General features: G+C 50.1%; 1 protein-coding gene across 1 annotated transcript; it reads right to left on the bottom strand.

Moving 5' to 3' along the window:
• Positions 1 to 220: 220 nt before the first annotated feature.
• On the bottom strand, positions 221 to 22,736 carry LOC137426810 (protein disulfide-isomerase). Its single transcript, XM_068115728.2, has 11 exons — positions 22,154 to 22,736; positions 13,991 to 14,203; positions 11,759 to 11,892; positions 11,527 to 11,664; positions 9,098 to 9,202; positions 8,885 to 9,010; positions 8,177 to 8,380; positions 7,057 to 7,177; positions 6,602 to 6,783; positions 2,919 to 2,999; positions 221 to 1,114 (listed from the first exon to the last, which is right to left on the bottom strand). The coding sequence occupies exons 1-11, from the start codon at positions 22,494 to 22,496 to the stop codon at positions 941 to 943; spliced, it is 1,821 nt and encodes a 606-aa protein (XP_067971829.1). The 5' UTR covers positions 22,497 to 22,736; the 3' UTR covers positions 221 to 940.
• Positions 22,737 to 22,854: the final 118 nt, after the last annotated feature.

Here is a 22,854-nt window from a genome sequence, read left to right on the forward strand (position 1 = left end):
GCAGGGGTGGTGAGAGCGACACGGAACGGGCGGCTCGGATTGTGGGATTTGTGCTACCACAAGGACCCTCGGGAAGCGATCAGTGTTGAATAGAGGGTCGGAAAGAAGCAAGCTCTAGGATATTTAAGTCAGTGGTGTGCTTGGTAAGGGGGATGGGAATGGCGTGTGTGTGTGTGCGGCGTATTTTTACATCCTCTGCAAGATGAAAATAGACACGGTGATCATTCAAAGCTCAACGCCACTTTTATTGTGACTCATACAGTTTGCAATTTAGAGCCAGGTACACTCGGATGCATTACAGGTCGCTCCTTGTGTGTGGCAAGTGCTTTATGATGTCATCGCTTGTTGAATGAAGTGTTACAGCCACATTTGGTGTTCTCTTTGCACCTCCTTTTCTCTGCTCCATGATTTTACTTGCACCTTGTACACCAATGAGTATACTCTTGAAATGAAATTGAGCAGGGCAAAGGAGAACAGTTTATCAGCAGAAGTTGCATTGCATCATCCTCTAAAATCCTAAATGGGTGGTCATATTTCCAAATCCTGTTAGCAAGGTATTCTAAAACACAGCTGTTCATTAAGAAAACCGGAATGTTTGAAAAGCTTGTGTAGCACAATCTTTTATTCAATAAAACAACATTTTTCTTCTTTGGAAATTCCCCGGTGAGTGCGGTGAGAAAGGCGGCGCCATTGTTGTGGTGTCGCTGGTACCCAGAGTTCCCCCAGAAGTGATGGCACTTCGCCCAAGCTCAGTGGCTGTGTTTGTCTTGTCTAACAGTCCTGTTTTTCGTCTCGTGTATTATTCTGTATGTGTGAGATGTGTGTCTAACGTGTGTGTGACATGTGATGTGTGTGTAACAGCTCCACCACAAGCCTTAGATCCTGTTTAAAAAAAAAAAATTAAAAGAGGAAACCAATGATGAGGTTGCTCATGCAGGAATCAGAGTTCATCTCTGTTATTGAGTCGACCTGTCCATTCTACAATTTCTTCCCTCGTGTCTTTTTCTTCATCATGACCTTCCTCGTGTTTTTCTGCATCAGGAGCTTCCTCGTATTTTTCAACATCCTCCATGGATCTTGCACCGGCGTTACTTGCTTCGCCGCGCTCTTCTTGCTGCACACGACACAAGATTTACATTTGGTTTTGGCTCGGTTTCACTGTAAAGCTGCTGTTTCCATTTCAGCCTCATTTTCACTGTACAGGCTGACTACGCTGAGGCATTTGGCCCTGCCTAAGGGGGGGCAGAACCAAAAATGATACTGCACTTGCACCTTCTTGCAATGTGGTGATCATAACTACTAAGTTTGGTGAATTTTTTTTGCCCAACCATTTAGGAGGAGCTAATTACAATATCCCCACGTTTATTTTCAAAAAGTGTGGGGATAAAGAACAACTCGAAGATGACTATGCTACCTCTGAACTGTCCTATGAGGCTGTGTCAAAAGTGCCAACAACTTTTACCTTTCCTATTACAGTACCATCTCGTCATCCAGCAGGTGCTTCCAAAGCACAATTCGGCAAGCACAACCCTAGGTAGTTTGTCCCTGCCTTCCCAATGGTAGCAAGGGCAGAAAATTTGGTCATGGCACACAGTAAGTAGTCTGCTCTTCAAAAAGCAAATGGGTCTTTTTCTTGCGTACGAGTGCTGGAAGACACGAGGACAGCCAGCACAGCATCCCCTCAAAGGATGGCAAAGTCTTTATGATGCAATACTCTGCTTTTCTTTCCTGTAATACGTATGCATAAACATTTGAAAGAGTTTAAAACTAACAAAAAATAATAATAATAATTCAAATACTCATGTTAGGATCACATTATTTATGGAGACGCCAAGTCTAAGGTTGCTTCTCAATTAATCTCAATCATCCTCATCTCATGCCTGATCTCAATTAACGACTGAGCGGAGTCGTTAGGTGCATGTCACAACCTCGTCATGGACACCAATTACCCATATCCAATTTGTCCTTTCACGGATATGCACAATTGCAACCGTGATCATAACCGCCTAAGTTCACTAAAGAGGTTGTATTATGCGATTGGGAACACAGGGCGGGAATACAAATAGAAGCAAATAACAATCATGAGCAATGAACATCCCTCAACCCTCTACTGTATATGCACCCACAGAACAAATGAACGAACAGGTCCCTTAATTACTTATGCTTAAAGGTCTCAGTCATTCTACAGGACAGACAATAGAGTGTGACGGACAGGAAAATACTCCGGTAGTGCCCAGTGGGACACAACTTGACTCGAAGGAACAAGCAGGAAAAGAACAATAACGCTGCAGTCTGCTCTCGGTACTGAGAATAGTGGGCATGGCTTGCTGATTGGGTATGACAAGAGACCTCAACAGCAGGAGGGCGGCCTTTTCAGGGGAAAAGGCAACAGTACTCGCATGCTGCTTCCCCTCGTGAAGTTCCAGGCTTCTCCGCACACGGGTTATACCCGCCTTTATAGATTCCGATCCCACCCGCACCAATGATGTACTTAGCCTCTCCCCTCTCAGCTGCTATTGGTCCGGGATCGAAACTCTGCCTCAGTTGGAATCGAAACTCCTCCGCCTCTGTTGGGACCGAAGCGTGGCTATTCCCGCCTAAACTGGCATTGATGTCCTGTCAAAACGCTTTAAAGCATACAGAAGACGGATAACAAAGGTGAGAGCTTTAAAAAGGGTGATTAATGCAAGACAGTTTTAGACACGAGCATTAGGGGTGGTAGACAACATCTTTATATACATAAAACGACGCACATCTTGTATCAATTAAATTACCTCACACTTATTCTATTACATTCAATATTGGAGATAATTACCCTGTCATATGCAAAGTTAGCCCCTACAAGTAATTTCCACAACAATATGTTCTGACACCTTTCAAAATGGAGGAAGACCAAGTATTCTGTACTGCAGACTGACCTGTGTGGATGCTTCCTGAACCTCTTTCTCGAGGTACCTGAGGAACTCATCCAGATTAAGTTCTCCCTTGTATCTCAGGACCTGGAGAAGAAACCTGAGAAATTAGCTCACATTTTTCAGTTCTGTTGCATTTTAAAATGCTTTCAAATTTAATCCCAACTCGTCTGATTCTACTCCATTAATTCAACTGGAGGCAAACTTAACACGCCATTGCTAGTTACAGTGCCTTCAGAAAGTATTCACACCCCTTAATGTTTTCACATTTTGTTGCGTTGCAGCCTGAATTAAAAATGGATTAAAGTGAGAATTTTTTTTGTCACTGATCGACATATTATACTCCATAATGTCAAAGTGGATTTTTTTTTTTTAAAGAAATTCTTACAAATCAATAAAAATGAAAAGCTGAAATGTCTTGTCAATACGTATCCAATCCCTTTGCTATGACACTCCAAATTGAGCTCAGGTGCATCCAATTTCCTTTGATCATCCTTGAGATGTCTCTACAACTTCATTGGAGTCCACCTGTGGCCAATTGAAATGATTGGACATGATTTAGAAAGAAACACACCTTTCTATAATACAAGGTCCCACAGTTGACAGTGCATGTCAGAGAAGAAACTCTACCATGAAGTCCAAGGAACTGTCCGTAGAACCCAAAGATAGAATTGTGAGGAGGCATTGATCTGGGGAAGGGTATAAAACAATTTCTAGAGTGTTGAAATTTCCTAAGAGAACAGTGAGCTCCATCATTCAGAAATGGAAAGAATATGTAACTACCCAGACACTTCCGAGAGCTTACCGTCCAATCAAATTGAGCAACCGTGCAAGAAGGACCTTGGTCAAGTTGGTGACCAAGAACCCAATGACCACTGACAGAACTACAGAGCTCCTTGGCCGAGATGGGAGAACCTGCCAGAAGGACAACAGTCTCTGCAACACTTCACAAATCTAGGCTATCTGGGAGAGAGGCCAGACGGAAGACACTCCTGAGAAAAAGGCACATGACAGCATGCCTGGAGTTTGCAAAAAGGCACATGAAAGACTCAGTGCATGAGGCAAAAGATTATCTGGTCTGATGAGATGAAAATTGAACTCTTTGGCCTGAATGCAAAGGGCTACGCCTCACGGAAACCAAGTACAGCTCATCACCCATTTAACACCATCCCTACCGTGAAGCATGGTGGTGACAGCATCATGCTATGGGGATGCTCGTCAGTGGCAGGGACTGGAAGACTTGTAAGTATAGAGGGAACAATGAATGGAGCCAAATACAGGCAAATTATTGAAGAGAACCTGCTACAGAGTGCAAAAGACCGTAGACTGCGGTGAAAGCATGCAACCAAAGCAACGCTGGAATGGCTTCAGAGCAAGAACGTGAAGTTCTTTGAGTGGCCCAGCCAAAGACCAGACTTGAATCCCATTGAGGATCTGTGGAAAGACTTGAAGATTGTCGTTCAGACGCTCTTGACAGAGCTTGAGCAAATCTGCAAGGAAGAATGGGAGAAACTCCCCAAATCCAGATGTGCAAAGCTGATACAGACATACATAAGAAGACTTGAAGCTGTAATCACTGCCAAAGGAGCTTCTGTGAAGTATTAACTTGGGGGGGAGGGGGCTGAATACTTATGTAAATTAGATATTTCTGTATTTCATTTTCAATAAATTTGTAAAAATTTCTATAAACATGCTTTAACTTTGTCATTATGGAGCATGAGGTGTAGATCAGTAACAAAAATTTAAATTAAATCCATTTTAAATTCAGGCTGTAACACAAAAAAATGTGAAAAAGTAAAGGGGTGTGGATACTTTCTGAAGGCACTAACTATACGGCCCAATGCAATGAGATGAGAAGAGAAGAGAAAGAATGCTGTACCTCCAAGTAAGCCGAGAACACTCAGCAATCCAAAAGCGACCCGACATGTCATTTCATTCACGATATTACCCTCATTGAACTTAATCGGAATGGAAGCCATAACTCGCGGTTCTCGGATACATTTAGCCAGGCAGACTTGACCCAAATGTGGAAACAAAACAGACATTAACTAGAAAGAGCAATCAGAGATTGCAGACCCTCGCCAGGATTTGTTTTTGAGTGGTTTTGAAGGCTTTTGTGTTAAAACAAATATGGCGGCCGAACCATGTGACTGATGACGTTATTTATTTTTTTCTCCACCAATTTATCCTGAGATTATGCTCAAGAAATTTCATCTTGATCGGATGAAGTTTTGTACTTGTCGAATTATGACGTCATAATGGAGGCACCTATGACATTATTAACAGAAGTTATTCCACATGGAGAGTTCTTTACAATGAGCCATGTCTCAATGTTTTATATGCAGCGCTTTCGGAGGTATAGAGGTGCAAAGTTTTTCGGTTTTTCCAAGATTGCGGCCGAACCACGTGACCTATGACGTCATAATTATCATAAAAAAATTATACAGGTGGAGTTGCACCTATGGTGAAACTTTCCAGTCAATTGGACCAACGGTTGCAGAGAAAATCATATTTATTCTGTGCGGACAAACATACAAACGGACTCAAATGCAATACCCTCTCCTCTGGCGAGGGTAACTAGAACGGCACTCTTCAACGTCACGACGTCAACTGATATGCCTCCGCCCACATTATTACATCATTATAATACTTGTATCGAGTTTGATTTAAATCCATTCAGCTGTGCTCAAGTTATCACATTTTTACCTGACATGACCTGACCTTTGACCTATTGACTCCAAAATTAAATAACTACCAAGTTTTAATTTAAATCCCTTCAGCTGTTCACAAGTTCTCACATTTTTACCTGACATGCCCTCTGACCTGTGACCTCAGGACCCCAAAATCGTATCACTTAATCTTTACAACATTACACATACCTGTACCAAGTTTGAATTGGATCACTTCAGCTGTTCTCAAGTTATCAACCTATTACAGCCTTTGACCTTTGACCTCTTGACCCCAAAATCTAATCAGTTCATCTTTACATCATTCTACATAAGTGTACCAAATTTGGTCAGAATCCCAATACTGGTTCACAAGTTATCATGGTAACAGGATTTTTACCTAACATGACCTCGGACCTTTGGCCTTTGACCTCTTGGCCACAAAATCTAATCAGTTCATCTTTACCTCATTATACATACCTGCACCAAGTTTGACTAAGATGCCGTTAGCTCTTCTCAAGTTATCACGGTAACGAAAACCTATCACGGACGGACGGACCGACAGCCTGAAAACATAATGCCTCCAGTGACTTCGTCGGTGGAGGCATAACAAAAGTCTTTCACAGAATGCCCTGCATTGAAAGCACAGGCAAAACCACTGAGTATTGATACCAGTAAATTCTCGTTTTGCTGTTATCGATACAGGAAATGCCAAAGCGATTTGAAATTGTGCCAATAATCAGTTGAGATTTGCATCGCCATCTTACGAATGCAAATATTTGACCGGGATATTACCTATTCTGTCTGCTGGTTGCGTCGTAGTCATGCTGATGATGCAATGCCATCCGCTCCCCAACCCCACATAGATCAAGCTGCAATTTAACATTTGGTAAAAAAAAAAGAAAGTACCAGCACACTATGGCCTATACTCTTTTTGAAAGGTACTTTATGGCAGGTATGGCTAACTTTTGGCATTTAAACCTTTTGGAATATGAGATAAACCCTGCCTCTCAACCAACTCACCTGCTGTTCTTTACCTGCAGGAAAGAATGTGAGGGAAGGGTAGCCTTGCACTTTCACAGCATGTACTTCATTTGCGCTACCATCAAACTTGGCAATGACAACCTCTGGTCGATGCTCGAGACGTTCTGCCAGCTTTTCCCACACGGGCAACAACGACTTGCAACGCCCGCACCACGGCACATCTAGGACATACCACACAAGGTCGCACGGCTCCACAGTCTGGATTGGTTGTCCAACGATCAAGCCAGTTACGACAGTCAAAATGGACCAGGTGGAGATCCTTTTCTGGACAATTTTTGAAACCACCACAAAACCTGCTGCTTTTATGGTTTCATAAGAAATATGAAAGTTCAGCATTTTGGGGACAGCTGCAAATAAACAGTGTACATGCACACAGAGATACAAGATTGAGATATAGTTGAAAGGTGAGAGTTAAGAAGGGAGTGAAAACGTACAAAACAAAACGAAGACATTCTTCCGAGGGTCCAACGCAACTCGTTCAAAGTTTTCCCCAACCAGGACCTTCAATGGCAGCGAATCCCAGTCCTCCGGTAGTGGTTGACTGGCCAAATTGGGCTGTGGGTAAAGGTACGGTTTGACTATGACAAACATTCAAATCTGATGCATGCAGTTACAATGATGAAGGCAACCACTGAAGCAATCAATTCTGGATTATTGTCATTGTATAAAAATAATGCCATGTCAGTGGAGGGATTATAATTGATGAAACCCCCGCTAATTCACCCCAGATCCACTTTTTTTGAAATTCCAAATTCTTTCCTGGAAGTCCTTGCACTGTCCATATGTTTTATACCTCTCCCACCTCCCCCCAAGCCCTCTCCCTCCCACGGTTCTCTCTCTGTCCCTGCTCTCAAATGTTGTGTTTGTCCTTCCCCCTCTCTCCCCATCTTGTCTACTGCTCCCCTTATTTTGTGGTTTACGTGTCGGTTTTGACTTTTTGTGTGATTAATGTTAGCTCTTTCATGAGCCTCGATCTTGTATACAAAAAAAAACCAAACCCCCCCCCCCCCCCCCCCCCCCCCCCACAAAAAAAACACCTCGCACACAGGAGAAGGCCACTCATGGCCTCGTATGCCAGTAACATTATCCACACCCCAGCACACCCACTTACAACGACTGCAGGTAGTGCTTAATTTTTTTTTAACCCAAATAGGGAATTTTGCCAATGCACCAACACACAATGGCCTAGTATTTTTGAAAGATACAGTTGGATGTTTAACGTCAAAAAATCGAAATGTAAAAGGAACTAGCTTTCCGTCCCCATCCGAAGGAAGGTGTTCTCGGGAACGCATTGCCTCCTGCTACCACAACATCAGAACGAGTTTGACACCGTTATGGATTAAAGCTGGACAAGGAAGCTCAATGGCAAGCATGCTGCCAATTGAGGTAGCCTGCAATTCCCATTAACATTTGATGGACAGTCACAGTCCAAACCCAAACGAGTGATGATGGCACCAGACATGATGGCACCAGAGGCCACCAAAACCTCAATAACCCAAACACACCACACAAAACACATGCATGGATGACCCACACCTTCACTTTATTTCTTACCTTCAGTTTGTTTCCCAAGAAGGCCTCACAGAACTCAAGCAAGGTTTCCACGGCGATACCCTCTTGCGCGTCCAGAGAGTACTTGCTCATGTCAGAGTCGAGAGAGATGAGACGGACACTAGGCCTCTCCTCTTGCTGCACACCAAAGTACTGCAGCAGCCTCTCGTTCGCTTTGCTTCCAATGTCCACCGTAAGAAACAAGATCTGTGGAACGACAGCGATTACAGAGGGAGAACTTGTGGAGCAGTACCAGGAGCTTGTCAAGCCAGGAGAAATGGCAATTTCTGCTAAAGTAGTTCACTTGAGTCTTACTGCTCTGATGAATAAAATTATAAAAGCTATGATCGAAAACAAAGTTGGGATTTGAACTCGGCACCTTTAAATCCCCGGCCTAACATGCAAAATGCCTGGTGTTGGCTTAACGGTTAAGGTGGCTGGCTTGAAATCTTAGGTTTGAGCCCCCGTCGTGCTGTTGAAATATCACCAGGTGGGTTAACTCAGCTTGTCATCCTTCTGAGTCCGCAAAATGAGTATCATACCAGTTTACTGGTGTAATAAGCGATTCGGGTTTCCTGCGACGGAGTGGCGACCCGTCCAGGATTGTACTCCGTAGCCAATGAAACTGCCTCAGCAGCTCCTATGCGCCTTACGGCATTAAAAGGAATGGTTATTATTATTAACATCCGAACCAACTACCTCAATTCATACCTTCCCGCGAAAGTCACGGGCAGCAACTCTCAGCTGGTGCAGCCTCTCGGGAAAGGAAGGGTCTTTGTGGTCCATGAAAAGGAGGAGGTGGGCCTTTATATCCCCCCCGAACACCTTGGTGGTTGTCTGGAAGAGGAATAAGGCAAACAAGATTTGCAGATGTCTCTTTTGCAAAGCAAAACTTCCACCTGGTAACTCGAGATCAGCTCTTACCTTTTCAGAAAACTCCATCACAAGGGGAAGCTCATTGGCTCTGACAAACGACGAGATCGCCTCCTTCGTCATCTCACCCGAATGGTCCACTCGTCCCTCATCAAACTAAGGTCAAACAGCCAAGAGCATAATACTTATAAATTATTCCATCGCATTGCTGGCAGGATACAATAAAGGTACGAGCACTCACCTCTGAGCTGTCGACGAACCAGGGTTCTAATCTCGACCTATGCTGTCACCCTGGTGTTTCGGCCTGAGTGTTTCGACCCATTGCAAGGTCCTCAGGTTTAATGGCACGAGTTTTCCAACAGGTTATTTATAACTTCTCACAAAGTCTAAGTCTCAGTTCAAACTTCCTAAACGGTGTCCACCAACTAAAGGAGTTCTTATTCACAGTGAATATGTCCTGGATGTCATGCAAGTGGAATCTGTGCACCAACACTCGCATATCAACAGCCATCAGGTCTGGCATTAACTCCCAGTGAACCTTCAAGTACCATAAAAAAGTCTCCAATGAGCATGTTCTGGTACAAGTGCATCTCACTGCGCTGGAGCAAAATTAAGTTTCATTTTTGGTTTAAAACAAGATATGGTAAAATGTCCACATTTAAAATTTTAATTTAATTAACTTTCTTCAATCAATTTAAAGTTTCAGGACCTTCAAAGACCATTGGAATCTCCCGCGATGAAGCCGAGACTATGGGCCTGTCACTTTGCTATCGCAGACAGGTCGGTGGTCTCTGTCTTGGTCCACCTCCTTTCTAGTCTCTACCCTCTCTGTGCATTCCCCATCCTCCCCCCAGGTATCGGCAGGGCGCACGCAGTCCACCAACAACCACCAAGTGAAACTACCTTGATCCAGAAGGATTGCTCAACTTCACCAATTTGTTCCTCCTTTTTGCTTCAAGGACTTCAAGACGACTGTTCACCAGCTTCTCAGATCATCCCCAATCCAAAACCATGATATTTTCTACACCCTTTAACCCTCCCGCCCCCACCTCTCCAAATATTGCTTCTGTATCCATCTTGTCCACCCCTTGTGTTCCGCCCTACCCCTCATCGTTACCCACATCCCTTGTTTGTCTGTCTCCGCCTTCACTCCTTCATTCACCACCTGTCTGTCTCCTTCCTTCACCACCTTCACTCCTTCATTCCTCTTTTCTCCCGCCTCTGGAACAAACTCCCTCACTCTCTTCAATCCCACTCCACCCTCCAGGTCTTTAAAACGGCTGTTCACCACCATCTCTTATCTTCCCCCATCCAAAACCTTGATCTTTTCTACCCCCGCTAATTTCACCCCAATTCCACTTTTTTGAAATACCAACTTCTGTCCTGGAAGTCCTTGGTGTCCTTGTATTTTATACTTCTCCCACCCCCCCCCCCCTTCCCACGCCTCCTCCCCCCAAGCCCTCTCCCTCCCGCACATCTCCCTGCTCTCAAATGTTGTGTTTGTGTGCTTCCCCTTCTCTCCCCATCTTGTCTTCCGCTCCCTCTTTTTATATATTTTGTTTGTCTGGTTGATTTGTTTGTGAAATAGATGTTAGCTCTTTCACGAGCCTCGATTCAGTATACAAAAAAAGAGAAGAAAAAACCCTGCTGTTGGCATTTCCCCTACTCCTCTTGCTGCTCCTCTCGTTACGTTGCGTCCTGATCTGTTCTGTGTTCTAGCTCTTCCACGAGCCTCGATTCTGTATTTAAAAAATAAAAAAATGTTTCAGCGTTTTTGAGGAGTTTGCTCAGAGAGAAGATCCTACCAAAAGTCATTTGCTTTGCTTTTGTGAGAACGTCGCACATGTGAACACAAATTGTGTAACCATGAATAACGTCAACAGACGCAGTATAAAGAGAGGGAAGCATCTCGTGATAATAAAATAAATTTAAATAAAGAAAATATAATAAATATATTATATAAATATAATATATAATATATAAAGAAAATAAAACATACCTAAAGTAAACTGCGTACCAAACTGCATTGCAATAACCAAGATAACTCCCTCATCGCATTTTATTTGTAATCTGTGACCAACCAATCCGAAGAGGCACCCCACAAACGGTACACGTGTGATGTCATTCGGCTTTGGGTCCACTGCGACCGTAATATCCCAAACAGCTAAGGAATGCACGATGCAGAAAATGTTGAAGAATCTCAACTACATAGAATGTCAAAAAATGGGAGCAAATATCAGACCGAGGGTCAATCGCATGAGGACACCTTCGAAGACCTTAAATGGTTGCACTCAGAGGCCTGTTGTGTATCGTCAATGAAATCGTATTTCCCATGACTTTTGGGAGGGTATTGTCTAGTCCAACAAAAAAACAATAAACAACGTGACGCAGGACACAGCATTCAAACCCTGGGATATGGTGTTAGTTATGAAAGCAGAATCCATCGTTTCTAAAGAGACGGTCATCTCGCTTAAACATACCTTTTTGAAAAGGACCACGGTGTCACCACATAGGCCAAAGCGACTGGCCGCTTCGGCACTGGTGGATATTCCAAACGGGATGATGTCCTCCTCGTCTGCGGCTGCCATAAAATGACCTGCAGCCTCCCCTGCCCCATCCTGAGAACAATATGGCACGGGACGGTTCCGACACATGGAGGTTTGTCAAGATCCCAGATCGTGGACGTTTTGGAGCATTAATGGTGGGCAGTACCTTGAAGAAGCCGACAGCCACCAAGTCTAATGATGACACAAATTCAGCAGCGGCTTCTCCGTCTGGCAAAACTTTGGCTGAGGCACTGAACCTTCGCTTAAGCCAGGCATACATGTCGGAGGCGGTCCGTGCACCTGCAAACAAATGGCACCAACTTCCCTATTACAACAGCAACTTGCCTTTGGTGAAGATCCAGATACTAATATTATTAGTGATTCTTCACCATTGTTTTGCAACCCATATTACCCTGTGTAATCCCGAGATGCATGCCCCTGTTCTGCATCCCTGTTACCTGTGTTATCCCGAGATGCATACCCCTGTTCTGCATCCCTGTTACCTGTGTTATCCCGAGATTCATGCCCCTGTTCTGCATCCCCGTTACCTGTGTAATCCCGAGATGCATGCCCATGTTCTGCATCCCTGTTACCTGTTTTATCCCGAGATGCATACCCCTGTTCTGCATCCCTGTTACCTGTGTTATCCCGAGATTCATGCCCCTGTTCTGCATCCCTGTTACCTGTGTAATCCCGAGATGCATGCCCATGTTCTGCATCCCTGTTACCTGTGTTATCCCGAGATGCATACCCCTGTTCTGCATCCCTGTTACCTGTGTTATCCCGAGATTCATGCCCCTGTTCTGCATCCCTGTTACCTGTGTTATCCCAAGATTCATGCCCCTGTTCTGCATCCCTGTTACCTGTGTAATCCTGAGATGGATGCCCCTGTTCTGCATCCCTGTTACCTGTGTAATCCTGAGATGCATGCCCCTGTTCTGCAACCCACATTACCCTGTGTAATCCTGAGATGCATGCCCCTGTTCTGCATCCCTGTTACCTGTGTTATCCCGAGATGCATACCCCTGTTCTGCATCCCTGTTACCTGTGTTATCCCGAGATTCATGCCCCTGTTCTGCATCCCTGTTACCTGTGTTATCCCGAGATGCATACCCCTGTTCTGTATCCCTGTTACCTGTGTTATCCCGAGATGCATACCCCTGTTCTGCATCCCTGTTACCTGTGTTATCCCGAGATTCATGCCCCTGTTCTGCATCCCTGTTACCTGTGTAATCCCGAGATGCATGCCCATGTTCTGCATCCCTGTTACCTGTGTTATCCCGAGATGCATACCCCTGTTCTGCATCCCTGTTACCTGTGTTATCCCGAGATTCATGCCCCTGTTCTGCATCCCTGTTACCTGTGTTATCCCAAGATTCATGCCCCTGTTCTGCATCCCTGTTACCTGTGTAATCCTGAGATGGATGCCCCTGTTCTGCATCCCTGTTACCTGTGTAATCCTGAGATGCATGCCCCTGTTCTGCAACCCACATTACCCTGTGTAATCCTGAGATGCATGCCCCTGTTCTGCATCCCTGTTACCTGTGTAATCCTGAGATGCATGCCCCTGTTCTGCAACCCACATTACCCTGTGTAATCCTGAGATGCATGCCCCTGTTCTGCATCCCTGTTACCTGTGTAATCCCGAGATGCATGCCCCTGTTCTGCATCCCTGTTACCTGTGTAATCCTGAGATGCATGCCCCTGTTCTGCATCCCTGTTACCTGTGCAATCTTGAGATGCATGCCCCTGTTCTGCATCCCTGTTACCTGTGTAATCCCCAGATGCATGCCCCTGTTCTGCATCCCTGTTACCTGTGTTATCCCGCGATTCATGCCCCTGTTCTGCATCCCCGTTACCTGTGTGATCCTGAGATGCATGCCCCTGTTCTGCATCCCTGTTACCTGTGTATTCCCGCGATGCATGCCCCTGTTCTGCATCCCTGTTACCCGTGCAATCCTGAGATGCATGCCCCTGTTCTGCATCCCTGTTACCTGTGTTATCCCGAGATGCATGCCCCTGTTCTGCATCCCTGTTACCTGTGTAATCCCGAGATGCATGCCCCTGTTCTGCATCCCTGTTACCTGTGTTATCCCGAGATGCATGCCCCTGTTCTGCATCCCTGTTACCTGTGTAATCCCGAGATGCATGCCCCTGTTCTGCATCCCTGTTACCTGTGCAATCCTGAGATGCATGCCCCTGTTCTGCATCCCTGTTACCTGTGTAATCCTGAGATGCATGCCCCTGTTCTGCATCCCTGTTACCTGTGTAATCCTGAGATGCATGCCCCTGTTCTGCATCCCTGTTACCTGTGTAATCCTGAGATGCATGCCCCTGTTCTGCATCCCTGTTACCTGTGTAATCCTGAGATGCATGCCCCTGTTCTGCAAACCGTTACCTGTGTACTCCCGAGATGTGTGCTTCAGCCCTATGCGTACAAGGCGCAGTGCAGGAAATCCACGAACATTGAATTCACGAGCAAGTTCACTTTCTGTAGATGCATCGAGCCGGGCAAGGGTCAAGATCAATGGCAAAGGTTCCTTGCGTAGCCTCAAGGCAAGCTTCTCAAACTCTTCCACCAGCGCTGTGCACTGTGTGCACCATGGTGCCGCTGCACACACCGATTTTCATTTCAGAAAACAGCCTGTTATGCTGCAACAAGAGTGCTATACTTAGGGGGGGTGAGGGGGGGGGACTGATACACAATGGTCATCTATATATTACGTCCTCAGATCATTGGGGGTAGTGTATGGGGCTGATACACAACAACAACAACAACATGCATTTTAAAGGCCATTTTCCCTGCGAGAGCGGGGGTTAGCCTTGCGGTCCCCATGACAATCTTCTCCATTTTTCCCTATTTTCTGCATCTCTCCTTTTTAACCCCCTTGCCCGCATTTCTTCTTCCACCATCTTTCGCCAAGTCTTTCTCGGTCTTCCCCGTCCTCTGCTTCCTTCTACATTCATTTCCACCACTCTTCTCAACCAGTCACTTTCATCCTTCCTCAACACATGACCAAACCATCTCAAGCTGTTCCTCTTCACAGCATCAATCACAGGCTCTATTCCCATCATCTTTCGCAATTCATCATTTGTCTTCCTCTCTCTCAACGATACTCCGCACATCCACCGAACCATTCGCATTTCCACCCTTTCCAACCTTCGTTGCTGGTCTACGTTCATTACCCATGTCTCGCTCCCATAAATCATAACACTTCTCACACATGCAGCATACACCTTTCCCTTCAGCTTCAACGACACTCCCCTCCTCGTCAGCACGCCACTCAGTTCCCGAAACTTCTTCCATGCACATCTCACTCGAGCAACCGTTGCCGAGTCTGATCCACCTTCTCCATTCAGCATGTCTCCGAGGTAGCAAAATGTTTTCACACCTTCCAGCTTCATGCCGTCTCCAAGATCCAACTCAACATTTCCTCCATCTGCAGCTCCCTCTGTGCACACCTTACATTTGAATGTAGCTGCCACACTGGTTAATGACCCTCTCAGACCACTACATTTTTGATGAACCCACTCAGCGCACATTGTACATTGAATGGAGTTCACTCCGACACCCTTCCTACACACAGCACAGGGCCACTTCCCAGTTCTTTCCACCTCACCACATGCTTTACCACTTGCCATCACCTTCGTCTTTCCGATATTCACCTTCAGACCTTTTGTCTCCATACATTCCTTCCACGTGTTCATTTTTTCCTTCAGTCCATCCATACTTTCCGCAATCAACACCAGATCATCTGCATACAACAACTCCCACGGTAAACCCTCCTTTACGTTCTGAGCCAGCACCTCCATCACAGCTACAAATAGTAGTGGACTTAGTACCGACCCCTGATGCACTCCCACCTTCACCTCAAACTCACCACTGTTCCCGTCCTTCGTCCTTACAGCTGTGCGTGCTCTTTTGTACATTGCCATCACTACTCTGATCAACCATTCCTCCACTCCTAACTTCCTCAATGCCCATGTCAATACTTTGCATGGTACCCTATCGAATGCTTTCTCCAGATCAACAATATCAATATCAATCAATCCCCAGATCAAGCTTTCTCCAGCTGATACACAGGGGCCATCTATATATTACATCCTCAGATCATTGGGGGGAGGGTGTTGGGCTGATTCACAGGGGCCATCTATAATCTATATATTACATCCTCAGATCATTGGGGGGAGGGTGTTGGGCTGATACACGGGCCATTTATATATTACATCCTCGGATCATTGGGGGGGAGGGTGTTGGGTGGATACACAGGGGCCATCTATATATTACATCCTCAGATCATTGGGGGGAGGGTGTTGGGCTGATACACAGGGGCCATCTATATATTACATCCTTGGATCATTGGGGGGGAGGGTGTTGGGCTGATACACAGGGGCCATTTATATATTATATCCTCAGATCATTGGGGGGAGGGGGTTGGGTTGATACACAGGGGCCATCTATATATTACATCCTCAGATCATTGGGGGGAGGGGGTTGGGCTGATACACAGGGGCCATCTATATATTACATCCTCAGATCATTGGGGAGGAAGGGGGTTGGGCTGGTACACAGGGACAATCTATATATTACACAGGGACAATTGGGGGGAGGAGGTTGGGCTGATACACAGGGGCCATCTATATATTACATTCTCAGATCATTGGGGAGGAAGGGGGATGGGCTGGTACACAGGGACCATCTATATATTACATCCTCAGATCATTGGGGGGAGGGGGGTGGAGAAGGGGTTTAGGCACCTGCTTAGGTGGCGTGTGTGCGTACTGAAAAGATGGGGGGGGGGGGCGGGTAGGGTGATGGATGGGGGGGGATTGGAGGGGGGTAGGTGATGGATGGTGGGGGAGTGGGGGGGTAGGTGATGGATGGGAGAATAGGGGGTTAGGTGATGGATGGGAGAGTAGGTTGTGGGTGAGGGGTGGGGAGTAGGTGGTGGGTGAGGAGTGGGGAGTAGGTTGTGGTGAGGGGTAGGTGGTAGGTTGTGGTGAGGGGTAGGTGGTGGTGAGGGGTAGGTGGTGGTGAGGGGTAGGTGGTGGTGAGGGGTAGGTGGTGGTGAGGGGTATGTGGTGGTGAGGGGTAGGTGGTGGTGAGGGGTAGGTGGTGGTGAGGGGTAGGTGGTGGTGAGGGGTAGGTGGTGGTGAGGGGTATGTGGTGGTGAGGGGTAGGTGGTGGTGAGGGGTAGGTGGTGGTGAGGGGTAGGTGGTGGTGAGGGGTAGGTGGTGGTGAGGGGTAGGTGACGTTTAGGAGTAGGTGGTGGTGAGGGGTAGGTGGCGGTGAGGGGTAGGTGGTGTGTGGTCACATCTCTGCGCATCAAAATTCCAACACAAGTATATTAATGTCCCAACTGAGTAAAAAATGCCATAATCGATCGATGGTCCATGTCGGGGGGCAGAGGTACTTGTCTAACGTCCAGAGCAGATTTTAAAAGCTCAGTCAGTGCAATTCCTCCCTTAATCCAGTAGGCCTACATATTCATTCCAGGTAGGAAGGAATGAAGGATTCCTCAACGACAGCCACATAATAATAATAATAAACTCTTTTGATCCCAAGGTAGGTCATGAATATGCAAATCACCAATTAAAATTCAAACTCTCCGCAAGTTTGAAACTTTAAAAACGCTGACGGAGGCCATGGCATCGGAAACAAGACCGCGTCCTCAAACCAGGTAAAGTCGCTCAGATTTACCTGCAAGGCGCGGCCGCCATTGAATGAAAGTCCAAAGTTTATATTTAAAAACTTTTTTATGGAGAGAAGGCTTAATTAATTAACATTTCTCGAATGGTCCGCAAATTGAACTTTGGGCAGTAATATGATGAAGCTGAAGGGGCTGTGGCTCCCACGTCGATCGAAAGAATGGACGCGACAAAAAGCTTGAATTCATCTGAGCTGCTTTATTAGAATCAAACACTCAGGCACTCTGGGAAAAACGTTTTACGGTCGGCAATATATATCTATTCCGCCAGGGGGTTTGCCCAGGCCTGGCGCCAGGGGGCGTGGCCCCGCGGGCCGGCTGCGGCCTGGCAAGCCGAGGGCGAGCCTGCCCGGGCGTCCCGACCGAGGCCTGGCAAGTCGAGCGCGGGCCTGCCCGGGCGTCCTGGACGAGCCCGGCCTGGTGATCGCTCCGCGTCCTTGATAGGTGCAAGGCGATTGTGTAACCCCAGCGGCAGCCGCTACACACGTCCCCCCAGAATCGACTTGCACCGACAGGGTCAACTTGAGGGGGGTCCTGATGACCCGGCCGAAGCGACCCCTGGTGGGTCGTGGGAGGGGGTCCGGTGAGGTGGTGGGCGGTCGAGTGGGGGGCACCGTGGACGGGGGGCGGCCTCGCCGCGGCGGGAGGGCCACCCGTGGTGGGTGGTCGACGTCCACGTGCGCCGGCTTGAGGCGGTCCACTGCAATCCGGTCCGACCTGCCGCCGATGTCGATGACGAACGACTTGTCGTCCCGTCGCAGCACCCGGAAGGGCCCGTCGTACGGCGGCTGGAGTGGCCGCCGATGTGCGTCGTGACGCACAAAAACATACTCCGCGGTGCGGAGTGCTGGGGGGACGTAGGACTGGGGGTCACCGTGGTGGGATGTCGGCACGGGGGCAAACCGTCGGGCGGCCTCCTGGAGGTCCGAGCGCTGGCGAGCTGCGGACCAGGGGCTGGTAGCGTCGGGCACGAATTCGCCCGGGACGCGTAGCACCTGGCCATAGACCAGCTCGGCGGTGGATGCCTGGAGGTCCTCCTTGGGGGCCGTGCGAAGGCCCAAAAGGACCCACGGCAGCCGGTCGGCCCAACCGCCGTCTTGAAGGCCGGCCATGAGCGCGGCCTTCATGGAGCGGTGGAATCGCTCGCACAACCCGTTTGCTTGGGGGTGGTAGGCCGTAGTACGGTGGAGCTTGACCCCCAGGTTGCGGGCGACCGCGCCCCACAGCTCGGAGGTGAACTGTGGTCCGCGGTCTGACGAGATGTCCGCCGGTGCGCCGAAGCGGGCGACCCAGGTGGCGATGAAGGCCTGCGCCACGTCGGCGGTGGTGGTGGAGACGAGGGGAACGGCCTCCGGCCACCTGGTGGTCCTGTCCACCATGGTGAGCAGGTGTGTGAACCCTCGTGATGGGGGAAGGGGGCCCACCAGATCCACGTTGACGTGGTCGAAACGTCGTTCGGGCACGGTGAAAGGTGCCAGCGGGGCCTGGGTGTGTCGGTGGACCTTGGCCCGTTGGCAGGCGGTGCAGGCGCTGGTCCAATCGCGGACGTCCCGACGAAGGCCGTGCCAGACGAAACGCGCCGACACCAGCTTCTGGGAAGCTTTCCGGCCCGGGTGGGAAAGGCCGTGGAGGGAGGCGAAGATGCGGCGTTGCCAGGTGACGGGCACGATGGGGCGAGGCCGGCCTTGGGAGACGTCGCAGAGCAGGACAGTGTCCGCGCAGGGGATGTCGGCCAGGCGGAGGCCCGTGTCCGCCGCCCGGAGGGCTTGCACCGTGGTGTCGGTGGTTTGGTCCGCCGCCATGAGCGCAAAATCCACGCCCAGGTGGACCGCGTTCGCGCTGGCCCGGGAAAGACAGTCGGCCACGGCGTTGTTTTTGCCGGCGACGTGCCGGATGTCCGTGGTAAACTCCGACACGGCGGAGAGGTGGCGCTGTTGGCGGGCCGACCATGGCTCCGTGACCTTGGCCATGGCGTAAACCAACGGCTTGTGGTCGACGAACGCCGTGAAAGGTCGGCCCTCCAGGAGGTGGCGGAAATGGCGGACGGCCAGGTGTAGACCGAGGAGCTCCCGGTCAAACGTACTGTATTTGAGCTCGTTCGGCCGGAGCTGCCGGCTGAAAAAAGCGAGTGGCTGCCAAACCCCGTTCACCCATTGCTCATGTACGGCGCCCACCGCGTAGTCGGAGGCATCCGTGGTGAGGGCGATGGGAGCGTTGAGCACCGGGTGAGCGAGCAGTGTTGCGTCGGCGAGGGCCCGCTTTGAGCTTTGGAAGGCCGCATCCATTGCTGCGGACCAGGCGATGTCGTGCTTGGCCGGCTTGCCCCGGAGGGCTTCGTAGAGGGGCCGCATGAGTTGAGCAGCGCGGGGCACGAAGCGGTGATAAAAATTCACCATTCCCAGGAATTCCTGCAGGGCCTTTATGGTGCGGGGACGCGGGAAAGTGGTGATGGCCTCGACCTTGGTTGGCAGCGGCACAGCCCCGTTCTTGGTGATGTGGTGGCCCAAAAAATCAACGGCCGTCGTGCCGAAGTGGCATTTGGCCGGGTTGACGATGAGGCCGTGCTCGCTGAGGCGCCCGAACAGTGTTCGGAGGTGGAGGAGGTGCTCGGCCCGGGACGTGCTGGCGACGAGGATGTCGTCCAGGTAAACGAAAAGGAACGGCAGGTCACGCAGCACGCCGTCCATCAAGCGCTGGAACGCCTGAGCCGCGTTCTTGAGACCAAACGGCATCCGCAAGAACTCGAATAAGCCGAACGGCGTGATGACTGCCGTTTTAGGGACGTCGGCCGCCCTGACAGGTACCTGGTGATATCCCCGTATGAGATCAATTTTTGAAAAAATGACCCGTCCCGCCAGACGGGCGGAGAAGTCTTGGATATGCGGGATCGGGTACCTGTCGGGTGTTGTAGCGTCATTAAGACGGCGGTAGTCGCCACACGGGCGCCATCCACCCCCCGGCTTTGGCACGATGTGCAGTGGCGAGGCCCACGCGCTATCGGAGCGCCGCACGATGCCGAGGTGCTCCAACGCGTCGAATTCGGCCTTCGCAACGGCAAGCTTGGCTGGGTCGAGGCGGCGGGCCCTGGCGTAGACCGGCGGGCCCGTGGTTGGTATGTGGTGCTCGATCCCATGCCGTACTGCGACGGCCGAAAACGTCGGCCGCGTGAGGGCCGGGAACTCCGCGAGCAGGCGAGCAAACTCGTTCGCCGCCGGGACGGTGCATGCCAGCTCGGTCGGCGCGGAGCTGCTCAATGTGCATACCAGGGAGCTGAAGGTTTCAGCGTTGATTAAACGACGCCGTTGGACGTCCACCAGCAGTCCGTGTGCGCAGAGGAAGTCGGCGCCGAGCAGAGCCATGGGCACGTTGGCGGTTACAAACGTCCAAGCGAAGCGTTGGCCGCCGAAGCAGAGGGTGACGTTGCGCGGGCCGAAGGTGCGGATAGTCGATCCGTTGGCCGCAACCAAGGAGGGGCCGCAAACCGCGGATTGCCTGTCCTGGTCAGAGGCGGGCATGACGCTCACTTGGGCGCCGGTGTCGCACAGGAAGCGCCGTCCGGACGCTTTATCCGTGATGAACAGTAAGTTGCCCGTGTGACTGTGGCCGGCGTTCATGGCAGGTAATGAACGCCGGCCTGGCCGTTTCCCGACCCGCCGAAGGTGCACGGGGGTCGGCATGTCCGGGCCTTCTGTCCGAACCTGGCATGATAGGAACACCACGCTTGGTCGGGTGGAGGCTTCGGACGTCGTGCTGAACGTGGTCGGCTCGGTATAGCGGCCGCCAATTGCGTCGGCAGTTCGGCCGTCGAACGCGCCGGGTGCTCGGGCGCCATGGATGGTGCATCAGGCGGCGGCGGGTCCCATGTCGCCGCTGCGATGCGCTGTCCCGCGGCGGAGATTTTGTCGGCTTCTCTGGCAAGGGCCCGGGGATCTGTGATCGTCGTGCTTGCCAGGGCGAGGCGTACCGGGTTAGGCAGCTGACGGAGGAACAGCTCCCGGAACAGGAATGCCGGAGAGTGCTCGCCGAGCAGCGAAAGCATGTAGTCCATTCGCTCGGAAGGGCGCGTGTCGCCGAGCTCCGGCAAATCGAGCAGGCGCCGTGCGCGTTCCGCCGCTGGGAGGGCGAAAGCATCGAGGAGAAGCTTCTTAATCGCGCCGTATTTGTCCGCGGCTGGCGGTCTCTCGAGGAGGCTCAGGGCGCGGGCTGCGGTGGCTGAACCGAGCGCAGCGACCACGTGGTGGAAGCGGGTGTCGTCCGCCGTGATGCCTCGCAGGGCGAACAGGGACTCCGCTTGTGCGAACCAAACCGCCGCGTGAGCCTCCCAGAAGGTAGGCAGTTTAAGGGCGACTGCCATGTCCATGTCGATAGGTCACCAATGAAGGGGCTGTGGCTCCCACGTCGATCGAAAGAATGGACGCGACAAAAAGCTTGAATTCATCTGAGCTGCTTTATTAGAATCAAACACTCAGGCACTCTGGGAAAAACGTTTTACGGTCGGCAATATATATCTATTCCGCCAGGGGGTTTGCCCAGGCCTGGCGCCAGGGGGCGTGGCCCCGCGGGCCGGCTGCGGCCTGGCAAGCCGAGGGCGAGCCTGCCCGGGCGTCCCGACCGAGGCCTGGCAAGTCGAGCGCGGGCCTGCCCGGGCGTCCTGGACGAGCCCGGCCTGGTGATCGCTCCGCGTCCTTGATAGGTGCAAGGCGATTGTGTAACCCCAGCGGCAGCCGCTACAAAGCATCAATTATACGCGTCCTTGTGACTGTCTGTGATCATGTGGTGGGGGTTAAAAGGTAAATAAGTTATAATATTTGAATAACAATAAAAGATGTCGGAATCAACTTTAACAGACTCACTAAAAAGCAGGAACACCGCGGGATGCGCCTGCAACACCGGATCCACCTCGGACCGACGCAGGACCCGAACTTGTTGATCCCCCGGGTCGCCGGGTCTCCGATTGTCCCACAATTCCGTGGGTTCTCCAACGTCCCAGGCGTGCCACGAGTCGCTCGGCTCGCCGGTCCCCAAGGTGATGGAGTCGCAGTCCTGGGCTCGAGGCATCATCATCATCATCATCACCACCACGACGAGAAGCGACGCCGCGCGACGCGACATCTGACCAATCACCCCGACTTCCCTCGATCGCAATGGCTTCCGACTTCGACTTTCGTTTTGTGCGTTTCGGGAGCGTGTCGACATTTAAAACCGGCCCGTTAGCAATTCACCGCCATTCGAGGTCTTCGTGTAAAAGGTAAACCGAAGACTCGCGATGCTCGCGCAACTCCAGCCACGCGATCGAGCCAGACGTGGCAGGTGCGTTTGCAATCTAGCCACGCCCCCCACGGGATGTGTCACCTGCAGTGGATTGGTGGCCCCGTGCCGTGAGGACGGGTAAAGTTACAGGTGAATCTCGTCATTTTAACCACACCCACATTTATCATCCAGTTGCTTCGTGGTCTTTGTATGAATAAGGTTTATTTTCCAGAATGGCTATTTACCTCGCCAATGTGTCTGTAAGCAATCGCCTGTTATTAATCCCTTACCTGGAGGGGACAAT

The sequence above is a fragment of the Myxine glutinosa genome, chromosome 5 (genome assembly GCF_964187855.1).
Source record: "Myxine glutinosa chromosome 5, kmMyxGlut1.1, whole genome shotgun sequence".
Lineage (NCBI taxonomy): Eukaryota > Metazoa > Chordata > Myxini > Myxiniformes > Myxinidae > Myxine > Myxine glutinosa.